Raw genomic sequence first — 27,399 nt, forward strand, 5'->3', positions numbered from 1 at the left:
TTACACCATGGCGGTCAGAAAAGATCCCTGATACGATTTCACTCTTCCATTTGTTAAGACTTGTTTTGTGGCCTAGCGCGTGATCTGCCCTGGAGAATGTTCCGTGTGCGTTTGAGAAGAATGTGTGTTCTGTTCCTCTCGGATGGGACGTTCTACTATGTATCTGTCAAGTCCATCTGGTCTCATGTGCCATTTAAGAGCAGTGTTTCCTTACTGATTTTCCATCTGGATGACCTAACCATTGATGAACATGGGGTGTTACAGTCCCTTACTATGATTCTGTTGCTGTGTATTTCTCTCTTTGGGGTCTGCTGATGTTCACTTTCCATGCTTAGGTGCTCCATCCGGTGCTGGGTACCTGCATACTTACAAGCGTCATATCGTCCTGTTGGACTGACCCCTTCATCACTGAGATAAAAATTCATCAGAAGGTGTTACTGTTCTGACTGCTTGAATTGGTCCAGCCAGGGGTTATAGAATATAAGATATGGCCCATTCCCGCAGAAAGTTTACTTTCTATTTGAGTAGGTAAGACTAACCCACATAAAACAGTTGGAGATCTGACTATAATTAAGTGTCAAATTCTAAGGCAGAGACTATACATTCTGCGTGAGTTTGGAGAAGAGACAACATTGAGGCCTGGACTACTACAGGCACATGAATGGCTTGAGACTGAAAAGAATATTTTGTGGAAAGCTGAGTTTCCCTTTCATATGAATTGTGCTTTTTTCCCCCCTGATACTCCCACACACACCCCCTCCCACACACATACACTAATTTCATATGCAAACAAACCACTGGGTTTAAAAAAAAGCCCTTGAAAAAAGGCTTTTTTCCCCCCTTCAAGATAAGATAGAAAGAAAATAATAAACAAGAGGAGGGCATAAAAATACTGTTGGTGAGGCAGTTTTCCTTTAGTCTTTTAATTTTAAAATAGCTGTGGAATTATTAAAATCCCTGACTGAAAGATCTGCTGTTCTTCTTTGTTGCGATGGGTATAGCCCACAGAGTAGCTTTTCCTGCGTCCGGATCTCTGTGGAAGCTTTGCTTCTGACTCCTGACTGCCCTGGACTGCCATCACCTTCCTCTCAATGCAGTGATGGATGTGAGGATTAAAAAAACGAGGAAAATGAATTCTTCCTCCTAAGCTACTCTGACGTTGTGAAGAATCAGCACGATTTAGGGGGAGAGCTGTGACTGAGAAGGTACTCAGGTTAGTAGCTAAGAACTCACATTATGTGATTCGACTTGCATACCTTTTAAAATTCAGTATGATTTACCAGAGAATTATTAACAACTGAGGTTATATAACCACATCTCAAAATAGCTCTGTAGTATAGGAAGCCTGTGGACAGCAGGATTTGTAATGTGCTAAATAAGGAATTATCATACACACAGTTGAGAAACACTGACAGATTTCACCTCAAAGTGGGCCACTTAAGCACCATTATTACAGATTATGAATTAAATCATCAGTATCAGTATTTTCGCTGGAATGTAGAGTAGCACCAGTGTAGTTTATAGGGGCTCATTGTTCACCCTTAAGTTTTTCATTACTGGAGAAATCCAATGAATTTTATTGCAGTTTACGTTTGACACAGATATGGATGACAGTTTTGTAAATTTACTTTGAATAAATAGTTTGGTTGCAGTGAAACTGTTTCACCAAAAGAATGTTGTCTTGAAAGTATTATATTCCATTATGGTCCACTGATTTTATAATTAAAACCCCAGTGTTCTCAAGGCAGGTGTAACCTATTGCATTGAATGATTTGGAAGCTTTAACCTGACCTGGAAAACTTCATTTTATAGGAACTGGGAAACTACCATCTTTACATGTAGTTGTTTGGAACACTGTAGGAAACGATATGGGAGTATGAGGAAGAAGGAATCGTGTGAAAAATTCTGATCAGAGGGTGCTTTCAGTGGTCATCGGATTATTTCTTAGATAAAACTATTATGGGGATCGTTGCTTCAGAACTTTTAAAAATGGTTTTGCCTACGTACCAGTCTTGGCTGGGCCTTTCCTGGCCGCACAGGCATTTCCCTGGCTGCGGCGAGCAGGGCTACTCTAGTTGCGGGGCGTGGCTCCTCGTTGCGGTGCCTCCCGCGGCTGCAGGCTCTCGGGCGCGCCGGCCTCAGTGGCTGCGGCGCATGGGCTCTGTGGTTGGGGTTGCCGGGCTCCAGAGCACGTGCTCCGCAGCACGTGGGATCTTCCGGGGCCAGGAATCGAACCCGTGTCTCCTGCACTGGCAGGCAGATCCTTTACCGCTGAGCCACCAGGGAAGCCCAGCAGTTTTTACATACGAATAGTTATGCTGCTAAGTCACTTCAGTCGTGTCCGACCCTGTGCGACCCCGTAGACGGCAGCCCACCAGGCTCCCCCGTCCCTGGGACTCTCCAGGCAAGAGCGCTGGAGTGGGCTGCCATTTCCTTCTCCAGTGCATGAAAGTGAAAAGTGAAAGTGAAGTCTCTCAGTCGTCTCCGACTCTTCGCGACCCCATGGACCACAGCCCACCAGGCTCCTCCGTCCATGGGATTTTCCAGGCAAGAGTACTGGAGTGGGGTGCCATTGCCTTCTCCATGAATAGTACATGAGTTAAATTGTGCCGCTGAATTGATGGGATTTAAAATTAACAGGTTACTTTTAAGAAGGGGCTTATTTCTTTGTTCTTTCTGGACGAGGAGAATGCAGCCTTCTGAAGCTTCATTTTGAGAGGGTGTTTGGCTACTTTGACAGGTTCTCGAGGTATCTTGTGCGTCGCATCCATTCGGTTATGCTGGGAAGTTGTGGGGTAGCATTCAGTAGTGGCTTCAGTTGAGGCCCAGAGACGGTGCTGTGCACCCTGATTCTTCTGGGATGGGGCCAACGCTCCACAATCCCTAGGTGGTGTGAGTACTGCAGCGGCACATTTGTGACAGTGTTTCTTTTTATTCTTCTTTCGTGAAGAAGTTCTTTCAGCCTGAAATGTATTTATTCAGTTCAGTTCAGTCGCTCAGTCATGTCCAACTCTTTGTGACCCCATTGACTGCAGCACGCCAGGCCTCCTTGTCCATCACCAATTCCTGGAGTTGACTCAAACTCATGTCCGTCACATCAGTGATGCCGTCTAATCATCTCATCCTCTGTCGTCCGCTTCCTCCTCCCACCTTCAGTCTTTCCCAGCACTAGGGTCTTTTCCAGTGAGTCAGTTCTTCACATCAGCTGGCCAAAGTATTGGAGTTTCAGCTTCAGCATCAGTCCTTCCAGTGAATATTCAGGACTGATTTCCTTGAAGATGGACTGGTTGGATCTCCTTGCAGCTCAGCAGGGTCTAACACAGAGTATATAAAAGTTCAGGCAGTGTTTAGAGAGCTTTCCCAGTATGACCTCATCTCATCATTGTAACAGCCCTATGAAGCAGGGACTGTAAGTAGCACGTGGGCGGCAGGCGTTTTTTAATCCCTGTTTGACAGGTGGGAAATCTGAGGGGTGCAGAGCATGTAATGCCAGCTCACATCTTGTGACTCATCGCATTTCCATGGGTAATTCCTAAGCTAGAAAGTCCATAGACTGCTGGATTACTTTGTTCTTCCTTGGAATAGAGACCATTTCACAGCTATAAATAAGAGCTCTTTTGCGATTGGTTGACTTTGCTGTTTTTGTTAGCGACAGTCCATTACTGATCTGCGTAAATGGTGTCGTTCTCTCTTTCCTGTCTCTTAGTCCGCCATTTCTCTTTTGGATAACCTTAAAATTACCTTTACAATCCTGTAAAACCTTTTATCCTTTGCCTTTAACATTTAAGGTTGACATTCTTTCTTACGAAAGGATAAATCTTTATCTTCTAAAATTTATGTTAATAAAGCCAAGATTCTAAACTTCTTAGAAGAAGTGAGATGGGTTTGCAAATTACTTTCAGAATCCAGTCAGTTTTGTGCAGCCTCTGAAACTCACCTGTGACTCCTCACAGACCTACATTTTCGTTAGGGACACCTTCATCTGGGGAATTAGAGGGAAATTCAGGGACTACGACCCTTTAAAAGAGAATCGCGTTTCTCATCAGCATTCACTGCACGTGGCACATCTGCAAACAGGATCCTGTAGGCAGCCTGTGGCTAGATGTGAGTGGATCACCTGGAATCCGCTTGAGCTGTAGTGCTTACCTCCATTCCTCCATGTTTCACGTTCTTTTTCACTCTGGCCACCTTAAACTTTTCTCTTTGTAGGTATTTTTCAGCAGGTTGACTCCAGTACGGTAAGTCCAGGAGTGCGTGTGTGTGCCATCGTGCTTGAGTTTCTCGGATCTAATTTTGGGAAATTCTGGGACATTCTTTCTTCTCATGCTGTGTCTCTCTTATCCTGCTGGGACTCAGTTTTCACATATGTTCTACAACAACTCTGGGATGCTGTTTTACATTTTCTACTTTTAAAATCTCTTTGTGTTTTATTTTGGACAATTTCTATTGACACCTTTTCAAGTTCACTGACTCTTTCCTTGGCTATGTTCAGTGTGCTTATAAGCCTATCAAAGGAATTCATCAGCTCTGATATTTAGAGGTTTTAAATAGCATTTCCATTGAACTCGTTTTTATAGTTTCCATCTTTCTGCTGAAATAGCCCATTTTCATGAAAGGCTCCTGAACATTGTCTACCCCCCATTCCTTTGTATATTAATACGAGTTGTCTTAGAGTCCCCGTCTGAAGGGTCTGGGTTCCCTCTGAGTCTGACTGCTCATTGCTTTGTCTCTTAACAGTGGATTTTTTCCTTACCTTGTGTGTGTGTGTGTGTGTGTGTGGTCTAATTTTTATTGAACGCTAAACATCATGTTTAATGGAGACCGAGGTAAATACTATTTATGCTCAGAAATGAACGTGCCTCTTCTTCTTCTAGGTCTTTCTTGTTTGGGGAAGTTGAGTCACTCTGGTCAATAACTGATCTGGGCTTGTGTTTTAAGTTGCCATTGTTACCTTGAGAGTCCCACTCCTCCAAAGTCCCCTACCTGCGGACCATGCCACCACGGCCTTGTGTCTAGGCGGGGACTGGGGTCCAGGGGGGTCACGCGAGGCTCCTGCTCTGCCATGGGCTTCCAGCTGCAGCGCCTGCGTCAGAAAGAGGTCTCTCTCCACGGTCTTGCCCCTGCCCCAGCGTACACCGCTTGCCACGTGGTGCTTGGCTTCTTCCGGACTCAAGGGGGTTCTCAGCCCCCCGGTCTAGTTTCAGTCTTAGGAAGCCGTGTGCAGCTGGGCTTCAGGGCTGGGACCCTTGGGCACCCCGTCCTGCTCCCCGAGTCACCAGGGTCCGCTGTGTCCGTGGCGCCGTTCCCCCTTCCGCTGGTGGTGGCAGAGTTCTGCATTATTGGTGCAGGCTTCCCAGTCTGAGGGGTGGTAGGTCTTGGCCCGCGAGCCCGCAGAAGTAGACGGATTTTGCTTCTGCCTTTCCCCGAGTGGCCCAGGGGAAAGCAGGCTTGCCGCAGTTTCCATTGTAGCTTAGGCTTAAGGCTTTTGCTTCTGGGTGGGAGCGGGGCTGGGGGAGTGGTCAGGTTCCATAGTGACCCTTCACCTGCTGCATTCCTGGGCCCTAGCAGGGGGGCTCCCTCCCGCTCTGCCCCTGTCTTCCTCGGGAGCAGCCCACGAGGCTTCCCTGGGAGTGCCATCTCGCCCTGTGTGTGTGGCTCCCAGTTACCCAAGCTGATGCAGTGAGCAGCCTTCAGGGTTTCCTTACAATTGTAAGTGATCTCTCGTATGCGCTTCTGTGATGGCCCCCCTTCCTCCTGCGCTCTGCAAACTGTGACATGACAGTGTCTGTGTCTTTCCTGTCCTCGGAGGGGCTTCCGCTCTTCGGCGTTCAGGTCCCTCGTGACCACGGTTCTCTGATGGGCATAAGAAAGGTGGTGACCTTGTTGACAGCCTGGTTTGTTTCTTGCCAAGTGGGAACATGTTCCCTTTAGGCTTTCTGGATCAGAAGCCGCCGTCGGAGCTGGATCCGTCTGCCACGGGGACTCTCCCGACACCCGCCGGCTCCCAAGCCGTCAGCAGGTCGGTGAAGGGTGCGTCCTCGGCTGAGCAGCTTTCTGTCGCTCACAGCGAAGGGCCCCTCCGTGCGAGCGGGAGGCAGCTGTCGGCCATACCTCGCTTTCCTTCAGGTCATTTTGTTCTTTGTCGATTCATCTGACGCGGTGAAATGACCTTCAGAGTGACCGGTTTTGCTCCAGATCTTTGCTTTTTTTTTCCTTTTTGCTCATCTTGGAGAGCACATCAAAGTTTTTAAGATGTATGAGAAAACCTTGCAAGGTAACCCTGATGTGCCCGGCATGACGTATTCCTTCAACTCAGAGCTATCGTTACTGAGCTACAGAAAGGTCAGGCCTTGCTGTGCCTTCTTATGGGGCTGCAAGTTGCTTCTGGGGTGTTTTGTTTTGTTAAAGATAGATGTTTCTCTAACTCAGTGTTTCTAAACTCTCTTTAATTCCCAGACTCCCTCCAATAAACATAAAGATCTCATACTCTTGTCTAATGTTACTTACAAATCAGATTAAATAACTGAACTCACACAAACCAGAAGGGTAAACGCTGCTCCGTCCACAGGCCCCACCCCCGTTCTGTCAGAGCCCCACCCCCACCACAAGAACCACCGCTCCTTCTCCCGGTGTATGAATCTCGATGTTGATTCGTCATTTTCTCACAGTGTTTACTGAGACACTCCCTGATAGCTCCGCTGGTAAAGAATCCGCCTGTGATGCAGGAGACCGGGGTTCCATCCCTGGGTGGGGAAAGTCCCCTGGAGAAGGGATAGGCTACCCACTCCAGTGTTCTTGGCCTTTCCTGCTGGTTCATCTGGTAAAGAATCTGCCTGCAATGTGGGAGACGTGGGCTCAATCCCTGGGTTGGGAAGATCCCCTGGAGAAGGGAAAGGCTACCCACTCCAGTATTCTGACCTGGAGAATTCCATGGCCAGTATAGTCCATGGGGTCGAAAGGAGTTGGACACGACTGAGTGACTTTCACTGTCTCTGGCAATCAAACAGAAAATGGAAAGAAATCAGCTAGAAATACAGGAGGGCGACCTCCCTGGTGGTCCAGTGGTTGAGAACCTGCCTTGCAATGCAGGGGACACAGGCTCGATCCTGGGCTGGGGGGTGGGAATCCCACATGCTGTGGAGCAGCTGGGCTGCACACAGGTCTAGGGGGGATCCCACGTGCTGCAGGTGCTGACGCCCAGGCACTGTGGAGCCTGCGGGCCAGCGCTGAGCCCCGCCATGACTGGGGTCCGTGCTGTGCAGATCCTGCCTGGTACAAGGAAGACCCCGCGGGCCAGCTCTGAGCCCCACCATGACTAGGGATCCGTGCTCTGCAGCGAAAGATCCTGCCTAATTCAAGGAAGACCCCGCGGGCCACGGCTGAGCCCTGCCACGACTGAGGGTCCATGCTCTGCAGATCCTGCCTGGCATAAGGAAGACCCTGTGGGCCACGGCTGGAGCCCCGCCACGACTGGGGGTCCGTGCTCTGCAGCGAAAGATCCTGCCTGATTCAAGGAAGGCCCTGCGGGCCATGGCTGAGCCCCGCCACGACTGGGGGTCCGTGCTCTGCAGATCCTGCTGATACAAGGAAGACCCCGTGGGCCACCGCTGAGCCCCACCACGACTGGGGGTCTGTGCTCTGCAGCGAAAGATCTTGCCTGATACAAGGAAGACCCCACGGGCCACGGCTGAGCCCCGCCACGAATGGGGGTCCGTGCTCTGCAGATCCTGCCTGGTACAAGGAAGACCCCGCGGGCCACTGCTGAGCCCTGCCACACCCAAATACATCAGTAATTTTGAAAGGAACAAAGAAGGGACATATAAGAGGAAGGCCTTGGGACTCGGGAGGCCTGTCCCTCCCAACCGGACAGCAGCTCCTGGTCCTTGAGGCCAGGCTGCGGCTCCTTGGGTAGGTGTCCCCTTCTCCAGGAGGCGCCTTGGTGGTTGTGTTGAAACCGAGCCCCTTGGAGCCTGCAAGAGAGTGAGGCCTGTGTGTCTGTCTCCTCACTCCAGGATGAGAGTGTTTGAAACCGCCCACCCCCATTACGGACTGGACTGTGCCCTCCAAAATACCCCGTCAGCACTCATTTTAGAGGCGAAAAGGTAGTGACAAGCCTCTGTTACATAAAGTAGGCAGTCTTGTTAGAAGCAGGTATGTTTTTCCACTGGGCTCTGTGTGGCCACTTCCCTTTATAATGTTAGACATAAATTCTATGAAGGTTTTCATTCCTCCTGAGCTTGCTGTGGTGCGGAAGAGCTTGCTTATTGCCTCTTTCTAGCTCACTGCTTTCACAAAATTACTCCTGGTCCTAAAGTGTTATTCTCGATACGTGTGGGTTAAATGTATAGATGAATCTTTCAGCTTCTGTCCCACTCAGAATTCTGTGATCCAGTATCGAGAATTGAGAATTTCAGGGTTGGCGCGGAGGCGGGTTCTTTCGGTAGCTGGCTTTCTTCCACACGAGACCTCACGTTTGTGTTCCTTCTCTTGGAGTGAAAAGTGCTGATGGAGCAGCAGGGATGCACCAGTGGCCCAAGGTTATTTACAGGCTGTGGTTCTCACCTGCCAGAAGCTCAGCTGACGCATGCTTACAACATTCAGAGCCAGTTCTGAAGCGTCACCTGTACTATTTTTAAAAGTATTTGGAGGCATCTCCATCTCAGCAGAAAAGCATGTCTTCTTACTCTGATGTTAGGAGAGTTAGTGCGCCTAAGTTGTATGAGTTTAGTTTTCCTTTAGTTAAGGAACTGTAGGTGTAGCACATAGACTTTCATCACTTTTTAATTTTAAATTTGAGCTCAACCCACTCCAGTAGTCTTGCCTGGAGAATCCCAGGGACGGAGGAGCCTGATGGGCTGCCTTCTATGGGGTCGCACAGAATCGGACACGACTGAAGCGATTTAGCAGCAGCAGCAGCAACATTCAGAGGCAACATAGAAAATAGATTCCGATTCTGCTGCAGACGAGCTGCTTAGCTGAGGCACATGATCTCTGCTAAAAGTGAAAAACAGTGGAAATAAATACAAGTGGGACCAAGATTCTGGGACAATAGAGGCAAGGAAGACAGTAGCGAAGATCAGAGACTACAAGCTGCTTCTTAGAAAAGATAAACAAAATTGATAAACCTATAGCCAGACTCATCGCGAAAAAAACGGAAAGGGCTCAAATCAATAAAACTGGAAATGAAACAAGGAGATTACAACTGACCCCGCAGAAATACAGAGGTCCTAAGAGACTACTACAAGCAGCTCTATCCCAAAAAAGCGGCCGAGCTGGAAGACACGGGCTCGTTCTTAGAAAGGCAGAGTCTCCGGAGCAGGAGGAAACAGAACGTGGACAGAGCAATCGCGAGCACTGGCAGGCACGGAGCACTCCCGCAGACAAGGTTCTGGGGCAGACGCGGCCGGCGGGGCCCGGGTCTGCCCCTCCGCGTGCACGCCCTTCCTTCCTCGGGGCCCCGGGGCCCGGCTCATGTCCTGCCGCCGCTTCCGGCCAGGGGTCCTGGTCCCGCCCGGGATGAGGGCCAGCTCCCCCGTCGTCCGTCTCTAGGCACGCACCCTTCTCCTGCGATGCTTTCTCATAGCTTTGTCCGCCAGTGGGGAGGGAGAGACAGCCTCCGGGTGCTGTGCAGAGAACAGGGGTGGTTCTGGTCTGGAGGAGGGAAGTGCGGCCTCTGCTTAGGGCAGCCCGCGCTGTCTCTGCCTCAGCCTGGACTCGGGGCCCTCACGTGCCTGTGGCGGGGTCAGGGCCTTAAAGTCACCCAGCGGAGCCTGTGAGGAGCAGGGTTGTGTTTCTGCCGCCACGAAGATGCAGCTGAAGCCGCTGCTTGTCGCGTGGATGTGGGCGGGCAAGCACGCGGGGGCGGGCAAGCACGCGGGGGCGGGCAAGCACGTGCGGGCGTTACTAGCCTGCTTTGAAACTTGCCTTTTCCATCTGAATAGCAAAGAGGTTCCAAATATGTTGTTGTAATAAATTAGAAAGTGGTGGTCCAGTGTTAAGCAATATGTTGAGAATGACAGAATAAATGATTACAATGCTGAGAAAATGCTGTATACATATTTCAGTGAATAAGTGGGTCAGTACCTCCATTTAGCTTTGTGATTCCTTTTTACTAATGGCAGCTTTGAGATATAATTTATAAAAATTATAAAGCTACTTAATTAGCATGTCGTCCTTATGAAAGTGTGTTGTTGAAGGTAAAGACAACCCTCACTCTGAAACTCATGCATTTGTTTCATGCCCTTATGCATGGCTGGTTATAACCTTAATTTCATGCCAACTTGCTTAAATAGAATACAATCTAAATTTAAGGGATTGGAACAGCTATAGTACAGCGTGTCTTATGGATACCATCACTGCAGTTTTACTGTCTTCTGCACTTTATTGTTCTGAGGATACAACTGTAAAGAAATACTCGGCCATCCAGCCTTTCTATTTTATCTTGGCGTTCAGATCACAAAAGCCTCTCAGGTTCATTCGGAAACTTTGAGGGAAACGATACCTTTGTGATTTAAAGTTTAATTACCTCTGCAAATTGCTTTTGGAAGTATAGGTATTTGAAAACTAAAAGTGGTTTTAAATTTCAGACCTAACAAATAGCTTAATCACTTTTCAAAATGTAGAGGTTTTATTCAAAATAGATTCTCTCCAGAGCAGGAAGGTTAGAATGCCTTTGTATGAGATTTTGCATGCTCTTTACTTTATTGCTGTGAAAGTCATATAATCCCAATCTTTCTCTCTGTTTCTTATTTATGAATATAATGACTTACTGAAAATTGATCACTAATTTCATATACCTCCTGCGAGGCAGTGTCAAGTTTTAGGTTTAAACTGTGAAAGGTGTAGCGAGGTCATTTGGGCATTTTTTAAAAATACAATAATAAAGACGTCTGTACAGGGAAAGAACTTAAATACATACGTAGATGCGGCGTCAGCTCCTCATGGTGGACACCCATGACATTATGCAGGGAAGCTGAGGAACAATGCAGAGCGCCTTAGACGTCCGGTGCTGCCTGACGTTCTCACTTGGTAGTGCTGCTGCTGCTGCTGAGTCGCTTCAGTCGTGTCCGACTCTTGTGTGACCCCATAGACGGCAGCCCACCAGGCTCCCCCGTCCCTGGGATTCTCCAGGCAAGAAAACTGGAGTGGGTTGCCATTTGCTTCTCCAGTGCATGAAAGTGAAAAGTGAAAGTGAAGTCGCTCAATCGTGTCCGACTCTCAGCGACCCCATGGACTGCAGCCCACCAGGCTCCTCTGTCCGTGGGATTTTCCAGGCAGGAGTACTGGAGTGGGTGCCACCGCCTTCTCCTGGTAGTGTTAACAGTCTGTTACTATTAGGAGACTTGTTCTAATCTCTCATCTGGCGCACGGGAGCAGGCTTTAATCGAACTCCAGAATTTTAGAAGCGCCGCCACCCGAAGTCTGTGGCTCCCACCCAGACTTAAAATAATGGCAGAAGTAAAACCATATCTATTTGAAGTATTTAGGAGCGTGACTAATCTAATATGAGACTCTGAAGAGCCAGGAATTGCTGCTGGAATTCCAGGGTCTACTCATGTAACACACAATTTAATGGCTCATGCCGAGTTTTCCAGACGCAGCCCAGACAGCTCAGTGAGTCCACGTGGTTAGGGAGCGGTTTTAAGCTTTACAGTACATTCCTATTCCCTAGACCGATGCCTAAACTGTAAATGCCGGGGCATCACCCCTTGGAGAGCTGATTCCATGGGAATTCTGAGGAAAGTGGTCTAGTGACACCCTTTTGAGAAGCCTGGTTAGGAGAAGGGTATCCAGCAGGGCCTGCTGAGTGGGTGTGTGACCCATGTGTGACGCAGGCCCTGCAGGGGTCTTAATGCCCTTCTACAGCCTTCTTAAACTCAAATTTCTGAACACCGAGTCCTGCTTGGTCATTTTTCCTCTGAGCCCTGCAAACCATGTGGCCAGTTCTGTATGCCAGCTTTTATTGTGTTTTGCTTTTAAATCGTGTCTCTTGACATTTATGGATTGCAATTATTCCATAATGATTTTTTTACCTGTCTGTATTAGGCTGTAATGGAGAAGGCAATGGCACCCCACTCCAGTGTTCTTGCCTGGAGAATCCCAAGGACGGGGGAGCCTGGTGGGCTGCCGTCTATGGGGTTGCGCAGAGTCGGACACGACTGACATGACTTAGCAGCAGCAGCAGCAGCAGCATTAGGCTGTAAACACAGAGGCCACTTCTAAGCTTCAGAAGTGAATGAGCGCCATGCATTTCAGGACATACACTAGGAAATCCTAAGAGTATGAGTTTTCTCCCAAGGAAATTAAATTTCTGTTCCTAGTCTTGAACACAGAAGCTTACGTTTGTGCTCTTCTAATCCACTGCGGTTTTTCTCTCCTAGGATGGTACTAAACAGAAACGGGAGCGGAAGAAGACCGTCTCCTTCAGCAGCATGCCCACAGAGAAGAAGATCAGCAGTGCAAGCGACTGCATTAGTGCCATGGTGGAGGGCTCCGAGCTCAAAAAGGTCCGCTCCAACTCTAGGGTTTACCACAGGTATTTCTTGCTGGACGCCGACATGCAGAGCCTGAGGTGGGAACCATCCAAGAAGGATTCTGAGAAAGCCAAGATTGACATTAAGTCCATCAAGGAAGTGAGAACGGGGAAAAATACAGACATATTCCGCAGCAACGGTGTTTCCGACCAGATATCCGAAGACTGTGCGTTCTCAGTCATCTACGGAGAGAATTATGAGTCGCTCGATCTGGTTGCCAACTCTGCAGACGTTGCAAACATCTGGGTCACGGGACTGCGGTACTTAATCTCTTACGGAAAACATACCCTTGACATGCTAGAGAGTAGCCAGGACAACATGAGGACTTCTTGGGTCGCACAGGTGTTTAGTGAAATTGATGTGGGTGACCTGGGACATATAACTCTATGCAGTGCTGTGCAGTGTATCAGGAACCTCAATCCTGGCTTAAAAACAAGCAAAATCGAGCTTAAGTTCAAAGAACTGCATAAATCCAAGGACAAAACTGGTACTGACGTCACAAAGGAGGAGTTTGTTGAGGTTTTCCATGAGCTTTGTACTAGACCTGAAATTTATTTCCTTTTAGTTCAGTTCTCAAGCAATAAAGAATTCCTTGATACCAAGGACCTGATGATGTTTCTGGAGGCAGAGCAGGGTGTGGCGCACATAAATGAGGAAATAAGCCTGGAGATTATCCATAAGTACGAGCCATCCAAAGAGGGTCAGGAGAAGGGCTGGCTGTCCATAGACGGGTTCACCAACTACCTTATGTCACCTGACTGTTACATATTTGATCCAGAGCATAAGAAGGTCTGTCAGGACATGAAGCAGCCTCTGTCTCATTACTTTATAAATTCATCTCACAACACATACCTGATCGAGGATCAGTTCCGAGGCCCCTCTGATATCACAGGGTACATCCGAGCTCTTAAAATGGGTTGCCGGAGCGTGGAGTTGGACGTCTGGGACGGGCCGGATAACGAGCCTGTGATTTACACGGGCCACACCATGACCTCTCAGATTGTCTTCCGCAGCGTCATCGACATCATTAACAAGTTTGCCTTCTTTGCTTCCGAGTACCCGCTCATCCTGTGTTTGGAAAATCACTGCTCCATCAAGCAGCAGAAGGTCATGGTGCGGCACATGAAGAAGATCTTAGGGGACAAGCTGTACACGACGTCACCTAACGTGGAGGAATCGTACTTGCCGTCCCCAGACGTCCTGAAAGGGAAGATCCTTGTCAAGGCGAAGAAGCTGTCCTCCAGCTGTTCCGGGGTCGAGGGCGATGTCACCGACGAGGATGAGGGGGCGGAGATGTCCCAGAGGATGGGCAAGGAGAGCACAGAGCTGCCCAACCACTTGCCTGCCAAGCGCTTCCAGCTCTGCAAAGAGCTGTCGGAGCTGGTGAGCATCTGCAAGTCCGTGCAGTTCAAGGAGTTCCAGGTGTCCTTCCAGGCTCAGAAGTACTGGGAGGTCTGCTCCTTCAACGAAGTGCTGGCCAGCAAGTACGCCAACGAGAACCCCGGGGACTTCGTCAATTACAATAAGCGCTTTCTGGCCCGGGTCTTTCCCAGTCCGATGAGGATTGACTCCAGCAACATGAACCCACAGGATTTTTGGAAGTGCGGCTGTCAGATCGTGGCCATGAACTTCCAGACCCCCGGGCTGATGATGGACCTGAACGTGGGCTGGTTCCGGCAGAACGGGAACTGTGGCTATGTGCTGCGGCCAGCCATCATGCGGGAGGAAGTCTCCTTCTTCAGCGCCAACACTAAGGACTCGGTGCCGGGGGTCTCCCCGCAGCTGCTCCACATCAAGGTCATCAGCGGGCAGAACTTCCCCAAGCCCAAAGGCTCGGGCGCCAAGGGCGACGTGGTGGACCCGTACGTGTATGTGGAGATCCACGGCATCCCTGCCGACTGCGCCGAGCAGAGGACGAGGACCGTGCACCAGAACGGGGACGCGCCCATCTTCGACGAGAGCTTCGAGTTCCAGGTCAACCTGCCCGAGCTGGCCATGGTGCGCTTCGTGGTCTTGGACGACGACTACATCGGCGACGAGTTCATCGGCCAGTACACCATCCCCTTCGAGTGCCTGCAGACGGGCTACCGCCACGTGCAGCTGCAGTCGCTGACTGGCGAGGTCTTGGCGCATGCGTCCCTGTTCGTGCACGTGGCCATCACCAACCGGAGAGGGGGCGGCAAGCCCCACAAGAGGGGCCTCTCGGTGCGGAAGGGGAAGAAGTCCAGGGAGTACGCGTCCCTGAGGACGCTGTGGATCAAAACTGTGGACGAGGTCTTCAAGAACGCCCAGCCCCCGATCCGGGATGCCACGGATCTCAGGGAGAACATGCAGGTAGGCCGGGGCCCGCCTCCGCGGAGGCTCAGGAGGCTGCTAGAGGGTTTCGGCGAACAGCTGTGTATCTGATCGAAAGTACTTTGTGAATTCCAGTTACTTGTGAGAATGCTCACCCACTGATGTTTTTTTTTTTTCCCATCATGTAAATTTCCAAAAGGGCAGTTGGGCCTTCAACACGTTGATGACACTTGGGAATGAGCCGGCCTTGTTTCTGAGCCCATAGAAGGCTCTGGTCCCTGGTAGCCCCTAAGGAACACTTTTCCTAAAAGCGCAGGTGGGAATCTCTCCTATTTCTGGGCACTCCTGAGCTGGAGTGCACGGACAGCCTGTCGACATGAAAGGACACGCCCTGCCCTTTCTTGCCGGGCGATCCTGCTGCGGGAATGGCAAGGCTGTAAACAGCCAGTGTCTGAGTGTTGAGCCTGCACTTGACTCTGGAGCCCAGCAGTCTAGTTGTTTGAGTAAGAGACACATGATGCCTATATGTATTAGACATCTAAGATAGTAACCACCTCTGAACCATATAGCAGCTGCAAGCAGTCAGTCAGGATTATGTATGTAAGTATTGTCCACGTGTCTAGCAGGATATGGGGGCTGCCAGTGATGAGAACAAGGCGTGAGGCTGCCTGCCACACACACACACCAGCCCCCTCCCACACACACCCACACACACCCACACCAGCCCCTGCGCGTGCACACACACACACCCCAACCCCAGCACACAGACACACACACACCAGACACACACATACACACACATACACATACACACCAGCCCCCACACACAGACACACACATACACATACACACCAGCCCCCACACACAGACACACACACCCCAACCCCAGCACACACACACACACACCCCAACCCCAGCACACACACACACACACACAGACACACACAGACACACCAGCCCCCGCACACAGACACACATACCCCAACCCAGCATACACACACACAGAGACACACACACCAGCCCACACACAGAAACACACACCCCAACCCCAGCACACACACACATACACACACTAGCCCCCGCACACACACACACACACACACACCAGCCCCCACACACAGACACACACACATCAGCCCCAGCCTGTGTGTCCATCCCAGAGACACATGTGTGTGAAGACACACGTGTACATGTCTGACCATTAGGAGCAGAATGCCAGCAGCAAGGAAAACTAACAGAGCTTCCCGCAGCGGAGAAATGGTATCGTTTGTCTCAAAGCAAAGCATGATGGGAACACGGACAGCTGCCCCCCTCACCCGTCTCCGAGGCTGCCGTGGTCAGGGACTTCAGCTCCCGAGGCTGCCGTGGTCTCGGACTCAGCCCCGAGCAGGCTGCAGGCACGCCGGCGTGTACGAGAAGCTGCGCGTCGCCCTTCGGGGGCTGCGTGTGTCTGCACTGTGCGTGTGCTGTGTGCAGTTGGCGCTGTGCCTGGGCCGTGGCGCCTGGGTGGACAGGACCCCGCAGGTGCCTGTGGTTTGGGGGGGTGGGCATTGGGAAGGGGCAGCGGGTGGGGAGCGGGAGACGAAATGACCAGGGTGACGGCAGGTGGAGAAGAAGTCAGGGGGCTCTGAGGGGCCCCCAGCGCTCCCAGGCATCCGGGATGCTCAGCTTGATGATCATATTTAAAGTAGCATCAATCAAACGTTCCCATTTCAAACCAACGTGCTGCTCATCTCCAAGGACTGGGGTGTTTGAGCGCAGAAGGCACAGGTCTGGGGGGCTTGGACCCCTGCCGCCTAGGTGCCATCCTCAGCCCAGGTTGGGACCCAGGCGCGCCTGGATCTCCCGTGTTTCGGTTAGAATGTCCCTGTTGCGGCAGCGCAGGGTCGAGAGTGTTGGCCTCGTCCTGAGCCGACTTCAGGTACCAGCCTGACCCCCTCCCCTGCCGGCCGTGTGACCCCATACGGACAAGAGGCCACAGCCGATGCTCGGTCCCCGCGGGCCCAGCATGGTGGTGGAGGGTCAGATGGGGCCACGTGTAACGCACGTGCCTCCAAACGGCACTCAAACGCCTGCTCACGGCTTCCGCTAGTGATTAGAAATAAAGGACGTGGAACGCAGGAGGAGCAGTGGGACCCCCGGAGACGGGGCGATGGGCAGGGCAGGCTGTAGTCCCCGGGTTTCCCGCCCGAAGCTGCAGCTTCCCCCAGGTTCCTCTAGCTTTGGAACCAGCGGGTGTAAACAGCTGAGAGGGACTCGGGTTCCTACCTGCCAGATGCTCCTCTCCTTTTTGGATGGCTGGCCTACTTGATACTTACTTGAAGCCTGATTCCATTTTTTTCTCATCTCTTTGAGAGCAGAAGCCATTTTTTTTGGTTTGTTTTCTTGTAATTGCATATCAGTGTTTGCACTGCTGTGAACTTTGATCTGAAAAGTGGCTTTGCCCTTCAAAAGAATTTGATTTGTTTGCCTTTTCTGCCCTTTGGATAAATTGGTGTTACAAATGTCTATGACTACGTTTACTTGGGAAAATAGCCCTTTTTCCCCAGGATAAAATAATCATTAACCATGTCTGTCGTAACACTGACACTAACCATTGCGCCAGGCAGCCCCAGGATAACCAGGTGCGTCGAGTACAGCATCCTTGGGAAACTCAGCCCCTGCTGCATTACAGAGCGCCTTCTTTCTTCCCACTGAGCAGAATGCAGTGGTGTCCTTCAAGGAGCTGTGCGGCCTCTCCTCCGTGGCCAACCTCATGCAGTGCATGCTGGCGGTGTCTCCCCGCTTCCTGGGACCTGATAACACGCCCCTGGTGGTCCTGAACCTCAGCGAGCAGTACCCCACCATGGAGTTGCAGGGGATCGTGCCTGAGGTTCTGAAGAAGATCGTGACGACTTACGACATGGTGAGTGGCTCTTCCCACTTTCAGCGTGCCCCGGGGGAGAGAGGCGTCTCGGGCCAGTACCCTTGATGTGCTCAGGAGCTCTGGCTGAGGGCTTTGCTTTATCTGTGCTGGAAGCGTGACTCCCCAGACCTTGCTGCATTTGAAAGACTTTAGTGTTTCGTTGTTGCTGTTCTAGAAAGCAGGACTCAAGACATGTGCCTCCATTGCATCAAATAGTAGTCAGCTTTTTAGGAATACATCTGAATTGCTTTCTAAAGCATACACGATTTTCGACACAGAGTAAGGATTTTTTTTTTAATCTTTCCCTGCAGCCAGCCATTGATTCACCCATATTTTGTTTTCATTTTTCAAACTGGCAGAGGTGAGAAAGTTAGTTTTTTTCTAAAATGCCTTTTAAATACCCTCAGAGGCAGGTGCCTCCACCACGTGCCTGGACCGTGCAATGCCCTCCCTCCTGACGGCAGCCACCCCGTGGTGCCCATGATGGGTAATCAGCTTAGCGTCAGTGAGGAATCCTCGGGACACCCAGAATGCTGCATTTTTGCACTTGAGGTCTGTCTTGCATTTTCTTAATCTCATCCTGCTCTCGCTGTCCTTTTTGATTGATTGTAACTCTGAGGGAGGCGTTGGCGGGTGAGCACCGCCCTTTGGAGCTGCAGCTATCTGAACCCCTGCTGGCGCCAGCGGTCAGGGTTGAGGGTGGGGTTGGACGCTCCCCTCTCAGATGGGCGAGGCTGCCACCTGTGCTCAGAGGCCACAGGCCTCACCCACCCCACCTCCACCCTCGAAGCGGGCGTTCAGACCACAAGACTCGAGGCTGCTTCTGCCTTAGGCTGCTGTGGTCTGAGACGGATCGGGAGGGGCTTCGTGAAGTTTAACAGAAATGTTTGCTTGCTGTTCCATACGTGGATCAGAAAGTGGCAATTCAGAGGACTTGATACAATTTAAAGAAAAGAAAAAAAAGGCTTTCGATCAGCGTTTCCCACACTGTGTGCTGAGGAGCCTTGGTGGGATGTTAACGTGTCCCCAGGGAGAAAGGATTCCGTGTTGAAATAATTTAGGGAAATACCAGTTTGAGTAAAATCAATCAGATGTTGTCTCTGTGGGCCTACATGGGGCCTTTTGTTTGCTGGCAGTGGCCTTCCAAAGGCTGAAGGGCGTAGTGTGCCCTGTTTCTCACACTGACTTGCCATGGAGTACTATTTCCTAAAGCGAAAGTTCGGGAAGTATTTTTATTCTTGGGCTTCTCCACTTGGCCTTATTCACTGACGTCTTTAGGTGCATAAGGTTTGGAAGTGCAAATCAGAACAATGCAGTTTTTTTTTTTTTCTTTCCCCAGTTTTGTTGAGAAATAATTGACTTTCATGTGTAAGTTTAAGGCGTGCCGCCTGATGGTTTGATTCACACACGTTGTGAGATGGTTACAGTGGGCTCAGCGAACATCTGTCTCCTCAAATAGACATAATTTTAAAAATAAAGAAGAAGGGAAAAACATTTTTCTTGTGATGAGAGCTCTTAGTTTTCCCTCTTGACAAGTTTCCTGCATATCAGTCATCTTGTGCGTTTCATTCCCAGGACGTCTTTGTCTTGCAGCTGGAAACGTCTGCCCCTTGACTGGTCTCCTTCGCTTCTCGGCTCTCCGCTTCTGGTGACCACAAGCCCCATCTCTTTCGCCGTCAGCTTGGCTTTTTGTTTCTGTCTTACTCTCTACGTGTACGAGAGGTCGTACAGCGTTTGTCTTTCTCTGACTTATTTACACGCGTGCCTCCAAGGTCCGTCTGTGCTGTCCCGGATGATAGGGCCGCTTCATTTTTTATGCCTAATATTTATATGTATAATACGTGCGTATGCAGACACGTGTCTGTCTCACAGCCCCGTTATCTGTTGATAGACACTTGGGTTGTATCCATGTCTCGGCTGTTGTAAGCCATGCTGCTGAGAACGTGGGGTGCAGCTATCTTTTTGAGTTAGCACTTTCATTTCCTTTGGATATGTTCCGAGAAGTGGAATTGCCGGATCCTATGCTAGTTCTATTTTTCGTTCTTTGAGGATCTTCCTTGCCGTTTGCCCTAGTAACTGTACTAATTTACATTCCCACCAATAATAAGAATGCAGGGTTTCGAACAGCTCATCAGTTCATTAGCTTAAGGGAAAAAGTGGCGTTTGAGGCCGATGCTTGCTATCTCCTGCTCTCTCCAGCTTAGAGCTCACGGGGACATCAGATAAATAAGGACCGAACAGTGGACCCTGCAGGCACGCTGCAGGGAGTGGCAGTCACCCCCGACGGGAGGGCTGCGGGGCAGAGATGTCTGTAGACCTCAGGGGGTCGGGGGGGACGCTCCATGCTGGGTGCTGGAGCGGCCGCAGGCATGAACACGGGGGAGCTGTCCTGTCTGCTAGGATGGCAGCTGGAGGGAAAAACATAAGAAGCTCCTGCTGAGATTACTTTGAGGAGAAAAGGGAAAGATAGGAAAAATGAAGTCTAAAGAAGCTTTCCTTGCCGCGACTCAGGCTGCCTGGTCAGTTTTATGAGAAGCCAACAGAAGTAGCTGATATCTGTAAATGCTTTTAAACCTTAAGCCACAAATAGGATCTTTAGCTGTTTTGCAGATCTGTGTCGCTGACCAGCCTCTAAGATGACTCACCCGCTTGGGTGTTTCATGGGTCTCAGAGCACCGTTTCTTCCTGGTAACCTGTTTAACAGGACCTCCCTGAGAGTGGGCTGTGATGCCCCAGGGAGGTGAGAGCTGAGCGAGGGTTGGTACCAGGACCTGGTCCGGGCTAGGGGCAGAGCAGGAGGGATCCTGGTGAGCTTGAGACAGCCCCCACCGCGGTACTTGGCACAGGAGTCGCTCAGTACCCCTTGCTTCCCCACCCTATCCTCTCCTTGGGCTGGTGGATGATAATGCTTGTTATGTAATTCCAGTTTGCTTGTGACTTTATAATTGTGTTGTTGCAGAAATGATAAGACAATTAGCTTGCTTGAATTTTTAAAGTTGTGAAATTAGTCTTACATAATGTTTAAATATCTGGGCTGTGTTATACCCCTAGCTTTAGTGACCTGTTCTATTTTTAATTCCCCCTGATAAACTAAGCCATAAAGTACTTGAAATTAAATTCAGATTTTTATAATTTGCATTTAAAAATTGTCACATTGTTACAGCAATAGTATAGCTCTTGTAATATTTCATAGTCCCTTTATTGGTGACTTAATTACTTCTCACCTTCTCACAGTTAATTTATTAAAGCTAGCTAAATTATAGAGGAAATATTGATGGGAAATGTAGTAAGGTCTTGGATAGCCTCTATTTTTGTGATGTTATATTGAGCTTAACCCAAAATCAGCCTTGGAAATAAGATCCTGTTTCATTTGGCTGACTTCCCATTTATAGTCTGAAGACTCCAAGTAAGACCTTCTTTCCTTCTGCTGACTTCCCTTTGTAGTTTGAAGACGCCAAGCATAGGTGTCGTGTGGGCAGTGCCCCCCTCCCCCGCAAAGCCCTGCATTACTGCCCGTCTTCACCCTGGAGGTGCCCCCAGTGAGGGGGGGCTGGTGCTCTCACCTAGGTGGCTCAAATATGTGCTTATGCTCTCAAGATGGTGGTCCCTTTCCTGTGTGTCAACTATTGAGGGAACTAGGGTGGCTGAAACGTGCCCATCTCTGTGAAATCGGAGAGGCAGGGAAGGGGCTGACTGTGCACCTGTGGGCAGTGTGGAGGCGGGAAGGGGCACAGAGCCTGCCTGCACACCGCCGGCCCCAGCGAGATTGTGAACAGCCCTCCCTTTCACCCTTACAAGTGTCCCTGTTTAGATAATCAGCAGTGTGATAACCCTGCCCATGGGCCCCAGAGTGTCCTGAGGGCCCTTACGATTCCCACCAACAGACAAGTCTCAGAATGGTCCAGATCGTGTTTGTCTCAGCCTATCTGTAGATCCTCCTTGGCTCCTGGAGGTGGCGAGGTTCGAGGCTGGGACCTCACTCGGGAAGGTGGGTGTCAAAGTCGCTCGGGAGCAGAGGAAGAAGTCAAGCTCAGACAGCTTCTTAAACCAGGCAGATGGGCTAGAAATAAAGACGGGCTGGTCCGGAGAGTGGGAGCTGCCATGTGGTCACAACAAGGGGGATTTTCTTCCCTGGAAGAGGTTACAGCTTAGTGGAAGAGAGGACGTGTATCCCTAGATAGTGAGAGGAGAGATGCTAGATATTTTAAAATAGGTAAATGATTTTGAAGATGTTCATTTGAGAAGACCCTGATGCTGGGAAAGATTGAGGGCAGGAGGAGAAGGGGACGACAGAGGATGAGATGGTTGGATGGCTCAATGGACATGAGTGTCAGCCAGCTCCAGGAGTTGGTGATGGACAGGGAGGCCTGGTGTGCTGCAGTCCATGGGGTCACAGAGAGTTGGACACGACTGAGTGACTGAACTGAACTGAAATAAATTATTTGGATGTTTATGAGAGAGAAAGGTCAGTTTAAAGTTTAGGGCCTGGAAAGGCTTCACATTGGCCTTTGAGCTTGACCTTTATGAATGAGTCAGACTTCAGCAGGTGAAAGTAAGAAGGAAGACTGTTGCAGGCGGGATCACAGAGTGAAACGTGCTCAGGAATGGGAAGCAGGTGTCCTGGGAAACTGACGTGTGGGCCGGGGGAGTTCCTGCACATTTTTGAGCAATCAGGGGTCATGCTCAGAGTCAGGATTTTGGGGCTGTGAGAGGGCTGGGTGAGGGAGAGCTCAGAGGTCACCCGCCTTTATCGTGCAGATGAGAAGATGGAAACACAGGGGTGCATCGAGGTAACGTTGGAACCAGCTTTAGGGCCCAGCTAGCCTCTTTGTCCAGTTTATCCCCCATAGTCCAGGTCAGGAAAATGAGCTCTGTGTGCGGTTTGTAGGTGAATGATGAGTCTGCCCATAAAGCCCAAATAGCTCCAATAATCATGATCTGAAATGGTTCGGGGGGGCTCTTGGAGTCCCAGGTAACTTATTTCTGATTCTTGCTCCCCCATGAAGGTGGGGAACAATTCTTCTTGGGTACCTTGGTGGTTTGGTTTTTTTTTTTTAGCATTTATTTATTTTATTTTTGGCTATCAGATTGCACCACTGGGGCTTCTCTCTCGTTGTGGCTCACAGCACATGGACTTAGTTGCCACACAGCATGTGGGATCTTAGTTCCCCAATCAGAAACTGAACCCAGGTCCCTTGCATGGGAAGGTAGATTCTTAACCACTCGACCCCCAGGGAAGTCCCTTGCTGCTGCTGCTGCTGCTAAGTCGCTTCAGTCGTGTCCGACTCTGTGCGGCCCCATAGACGGCAGCCCACCAGGCTCCTCCGTCCCTGGGATTCTCCAGGCAAGAACACTGGAGTGGGTGGGCATTTCCTTCTCCAATGCATTAAAGTGAAAAGTGAAAGTGAAGTCGCTCAGTGGTGTCTGACCCTCAGCGACCCCATGGACTGCAGCCTACCAGGCTCCTCTGTCCCTGGGATTTTCCAGGCAGGAGGACTGGAGTGGGGTGCCATTGCCTTCTCCTAGGGAAGTCCCTTGGTGTGTGTTAAAAGGCAGCTTTGATGAGCTTAAAATAGGGAGGACTGTGTTCAGTAGATCAAGTTCCAGTCAAAGGAATCTGATAAGTATATCTTTTATATTATTACTTCAGAGACAGAAAATCTAAAGATTTTACTCAGAGCCTATGTAAATGAACTTGACTGCATCACCAGCTGAGAATTACATACCATGGTTGAATGTGTTCTCTCGTGGGTTTAAAGGCTGGGTTGAAGAAGATCAGGATTGTGTAACCTGAGTAAGAAACTCTGGTGAGCGCGTGGGTCCTCCGTGACACCCAGCACTCCTGGAACGGTCCTCCCAGGGTTTAGGACACCTCCCCCTCCCACCGACGTGACTTCATTCATCACTGTTTTATGCCAAAACGATGTTTACCCTTTAGTGTTGATGAAAGTACGGATTCAGCTCCCCAGCTCTTATTGCTTATTTGTTTCAGATTTACCAACTACTTTATGCTTAATTAAAAAAAAAAGAAATTGAGATCTGTACTAATACATAGAGACCAAGATGTCAGCATTCTTCCTCAACAGAAAACATTGGAAGTTTACATATTTTTGTGAAGAGTTACATAAAAAGAAAGTTCTTACAATTTTTTCAGTTGGTCTTTGAGGGCTGTATTCTCAGGGAAATAAACTGGATACAAAAAGACAAGCCCTGCAGGATTCCACATATGTGAGGCATCTAATGTAGTCAAGTTCATAAAATCAGAGACTAAATGGTCATTATCAGGGCCTACGAGGAGAGGGAAATGGGACATTATTAATTACCAGGCATGAAGCTTTAGTTCCGAAGCCACCTCACTGAAGACCTGTGTACCATGCGTGCCTCTAGTCAGCAGGAGAGTGTTATCCACCGAGCAGGTTAAGAGGGTGGAGCTCATGTTGCGGCTAAGTCACTTCAGTCGTGTCCGACTCTGTGCCACCCCAGAGACGGCAGCCCACCAGGCTCCCCCGTCCCTGGGATTCCCCAGGCAAGAACACTGGAGTGGGTTGCTATTTGCTTCTCCAGTGCATGAAAATGAAAAGTGAAAGTGAAGTCGCTCAGTCGTGTCTGACCCTCAGTGACCCCATGGACTGCAGCCTTCCAGGCTCCTCCGTCCATGGGATTTTCCAGGCAAGAGTACTGGAGTGGGGTGCCATTGCCTTCTCCAAGTTCATGTTAAGTGTCCTTATCACGCAAACATTTTTCAAAGCACAAGGTGTTTTTCCTGATTTTGCTACCATGTTTCTGCACTCTACAATATGCTTCATTGTCATTAAACTGACGATGTATTCATGGGGAATGAGAGGAGAGAAGGGGAAAACGGAGAGGAGAGGATGCCCGGCTCCGTCAGAGACAGCGCGGGTGTTGATGCTCAGCAGTGGACTAGCCGCCGCCATCTGCTCGGAGATAGCCATGAATTCATTCCTGTCAAGGCAGTTCCTTTGTCTCCACTTTCTGTTTTAAGTTAATTTGCTTCCATCTTTTAAAGCTCTACAAAAATCCTGATTTTAGTTGCCTTCATGCTTAATTAAGAGAGCACTCTCTGGGGAATCCATTTATCCAGTTGAGAACAGTAATTTTTTAGTGTTTAAAAAAAGAAAGAACAAGTTGCTTTGTCTAAGAGCATGTTTGCTCACTGTGAATATTTTTACATAAGTTATAATTGTCCCTTCTACCTCATGGCTTTGCATATTTCTTAGATAAAGCAAGGTCCTTTAAATAAAAGACGTGCAGTGCAGGGTTTTGTCCTTACACAGACAAGCCAGCATCAAGCGTGCTGTGCTGTGTTGCTGATATGGTTTCCTGTATTTGGTCTGGCCACTGCCTGGCGCAGGGAAGAGAAATCACACTTCATGGTCGATGGAGCCGGCCCATCTGGACCAAGCAGAGATGATGTGTAATAAGGTTCCCATTGATCCCCTTCTCCTCTGTAGCCCCTTTTATCACACTTCTGCCACAGAACCTGACATTAAAAGCATCTTTTAATTGGCGGTGTCAACTCTCCCAATTTTTATAACTGGAAAAACAGAGCATTATGCCTTGGGCTAAGACTGAGCTAAAAAGAGGGTAGGGGGAAAGATTAGGGGAAAGGTGGATATACCCTGCTACAGGAGCAAGAGCAGAAACCCGGAGGCTCTAGTTTAATTCAGAAGAGGAGGTCTAGCCACTGACGCTTCCAGGAGCAGTTTCTTTGGAATCATCAGAACCGTACAGCTGACCTACTTCAGCCTGCGGGAAGGGAAGGAGATGTTTAAAGGCTGGCCGTGCGGATGGCGTCCCCCGTCCCATCAGATCAGACGCAGAGGCTGCCCTCAGCCTCTGGGAGCAGAGAGACCAAGACGCCTCGAGAAGATGGCGCTTTACTGGGAGCAGATGCTGGTGATCGCACGACCGGGTCTCTCGTCCGCTTTTCTCGTTTCCAGCGTCTCCACAGAAACCTTCAAAGGACGCCTGTTCCTAAGCACACACACGCAGACCCCAGACACTCAGTGAGAGCGACGGGGGAAGGAGGCTGGCAGGGGCTGGCCGCTGCCCCGGAAGCGCCTCAGCAGCAGTGTTTCCCGGTGCCCTGTGATGCCCAGCCCGTGTGCCCGGGGGGACAGGGACGCAGACCTTTACGCACTCCCCCAGCTCGTCGACTGCTGTCTCCAGACGGGAAGCGGTAAACAGGCCTGAGCAGCCCCGGTGTCCCCGGCTGCACCGGAGGCCTGGCCTCCCGTTCCCGAGAGACCCGGGCAGTGGCTCCGTGTCGGCAGGCGAGACGCAGGAGCCTGCGGCTGGGTTTCCTGTGAACCAGCCCTGGGGCGGCGGCGGCTGGACGGGGCCTGGGACCAGGCACTGGGGGTCTGCTCCGGTCTTCTCCGGCTGCTGCTTTTCAGAGAGACCAAACAAGCTTGCTTGCTTGTGTATCGGTTGCCCCGATCTTCGCTGCTGCCTGAGGGTTTTCTCTCGTTGGGGCAAACAGGGGCTGTTCTCTAGGAGTGTGCAGGCTTCTCCTTGGGGCGGTCTCTCTTTCAGGGCACGCAGGCTTCAGGAGTTGTGGCCCACGGGCTTCACTGCCCCAGGGCATGTGGGATCTTCCCGAACCAGGGACCGAACCCATGTCCCTGCCACTGGCAGGCAGATTCTTAACCCCTGGACTGCCGAGAAGTCCCAGAGTGCTTATTTCTTGAACACTTTACTTCACTGACTCTAGCAGGAAATGTATATAAAATATACCTGAGGCCTAAAGCTGCGGGAAAGGGAACTTTATTTTCAAGTTTATTTTCTTCTGCATTACGCAGAAGAACACTACCAGATGTTTGATAAAACTAAGATCACTGGAGCACGGTCGTCCTTTCACTTCCTGTGAACGAGCGGACGGATTGCCTCCCACGTCCACATCAGGTTCTCCTCTGAAGACGGGATTTTGCTTTGTACTGTTCCTTCCGCGTTTACTGTTGACAAATACATCCTCTTTTTGACCAGAAAGTGTGTTTCTTCAGAGGCTGAAGATGCCTCCTTACGTTGTTTGCTGAGTGCTTCCGTCAGAGACCCACCAGGACCTCTCCCAAAGGGCCTGTGCGTCTCCAGAATGCGGCGCGCCCTCCCTCAGTAACAACCTGCTTTGCTGGGCCCGGCGCCCGGTGCGTCTGCGGCCTGTCGACGCGGGGGAGCCGCGCTCGCCTCCTTATCCTGGTGTGTTCCGCCGGCTTCCTGCCGCCATCGGGCTCCGAGGAAACGGGACTGCATGAGCTTCCAGGCGTCACTCCTTCAGGCCTTCAGCGCCTCCGCCTGTGGGGCGGGCTCGAGGTCTGCCCAGGCCCGCAGCCCGAGCGAGGGGGCGCGGCCTCCCGGCTCTCGGAGGGGGCGCGGCCTCCCGGCTCTCGGAGGGGCAGGCGGCCTCCCGGCTCTCGGAGGGGCTCTCGGAGGGGACGCGGCCTCCCGGCTCTCGGAGGGGCAGGCGGCCGTCCCCCGAGTGAGGGGACGCGGCCTCCCGGCTCTCTGAAGGGACGCGGCCTCCCGGCTCTCGGAGGGGCTCTCGGAGGGGACGCGGCCTCCCGGCTCTCTGAAGGGGCAGGCGGCCTCCCGGCTCTCGGAGGGGCGCGGCCGTCCCTCCGTTTGGCTCCCCTTGGTGAACCTGGCCCA

The 27,399-nt window shown here is 50.6% G+C and overlaps 1 protein-coding gene across 2 annotated transcripts in view; it reads left to right on the top strand.

Annotated features, from left to right (window-relative positions):
- Positions 1 to 27,399, top strand: part of PLCL2 (phospholipase C like 2) — a 211,828-nt gene that overhangs the window by 108,101 nt on the left and 76,328 nt on the right. For both annotated transcript variants that reach the window (XM_052643025.1, XM_052643033.1), the window contains exons 2-3: positions 12,381 to 14,867; positions 17,530 to 17,733. In XM_052643025.1, the coding sequence (XP_052498985.1) occupies positions 12,381 to 14,867; positions 17,530 to 17,733 (2,691 nt within the window). The remainder of the gene's footprint in view (positions 1 to 12,380; positions 14,868 to 17,529; positions 17,734 to 27,399) is intronic.

Source organism: Budorcas taxicolor, chromosome 1 (genome assembly GCF_023091745.1).
Source record: "Budorcas taxicolor isolate Tak-1 chromosome 1, Takin1.1, whole genome shotgun sequence".
In the NCBI taxonomy this organism is placed as follows: Eukaryota; Metazoa; Chordata; class Mammalia; order Artiodactyla; family Bovidae; genus Budorcas; species Budorcas taxicolor.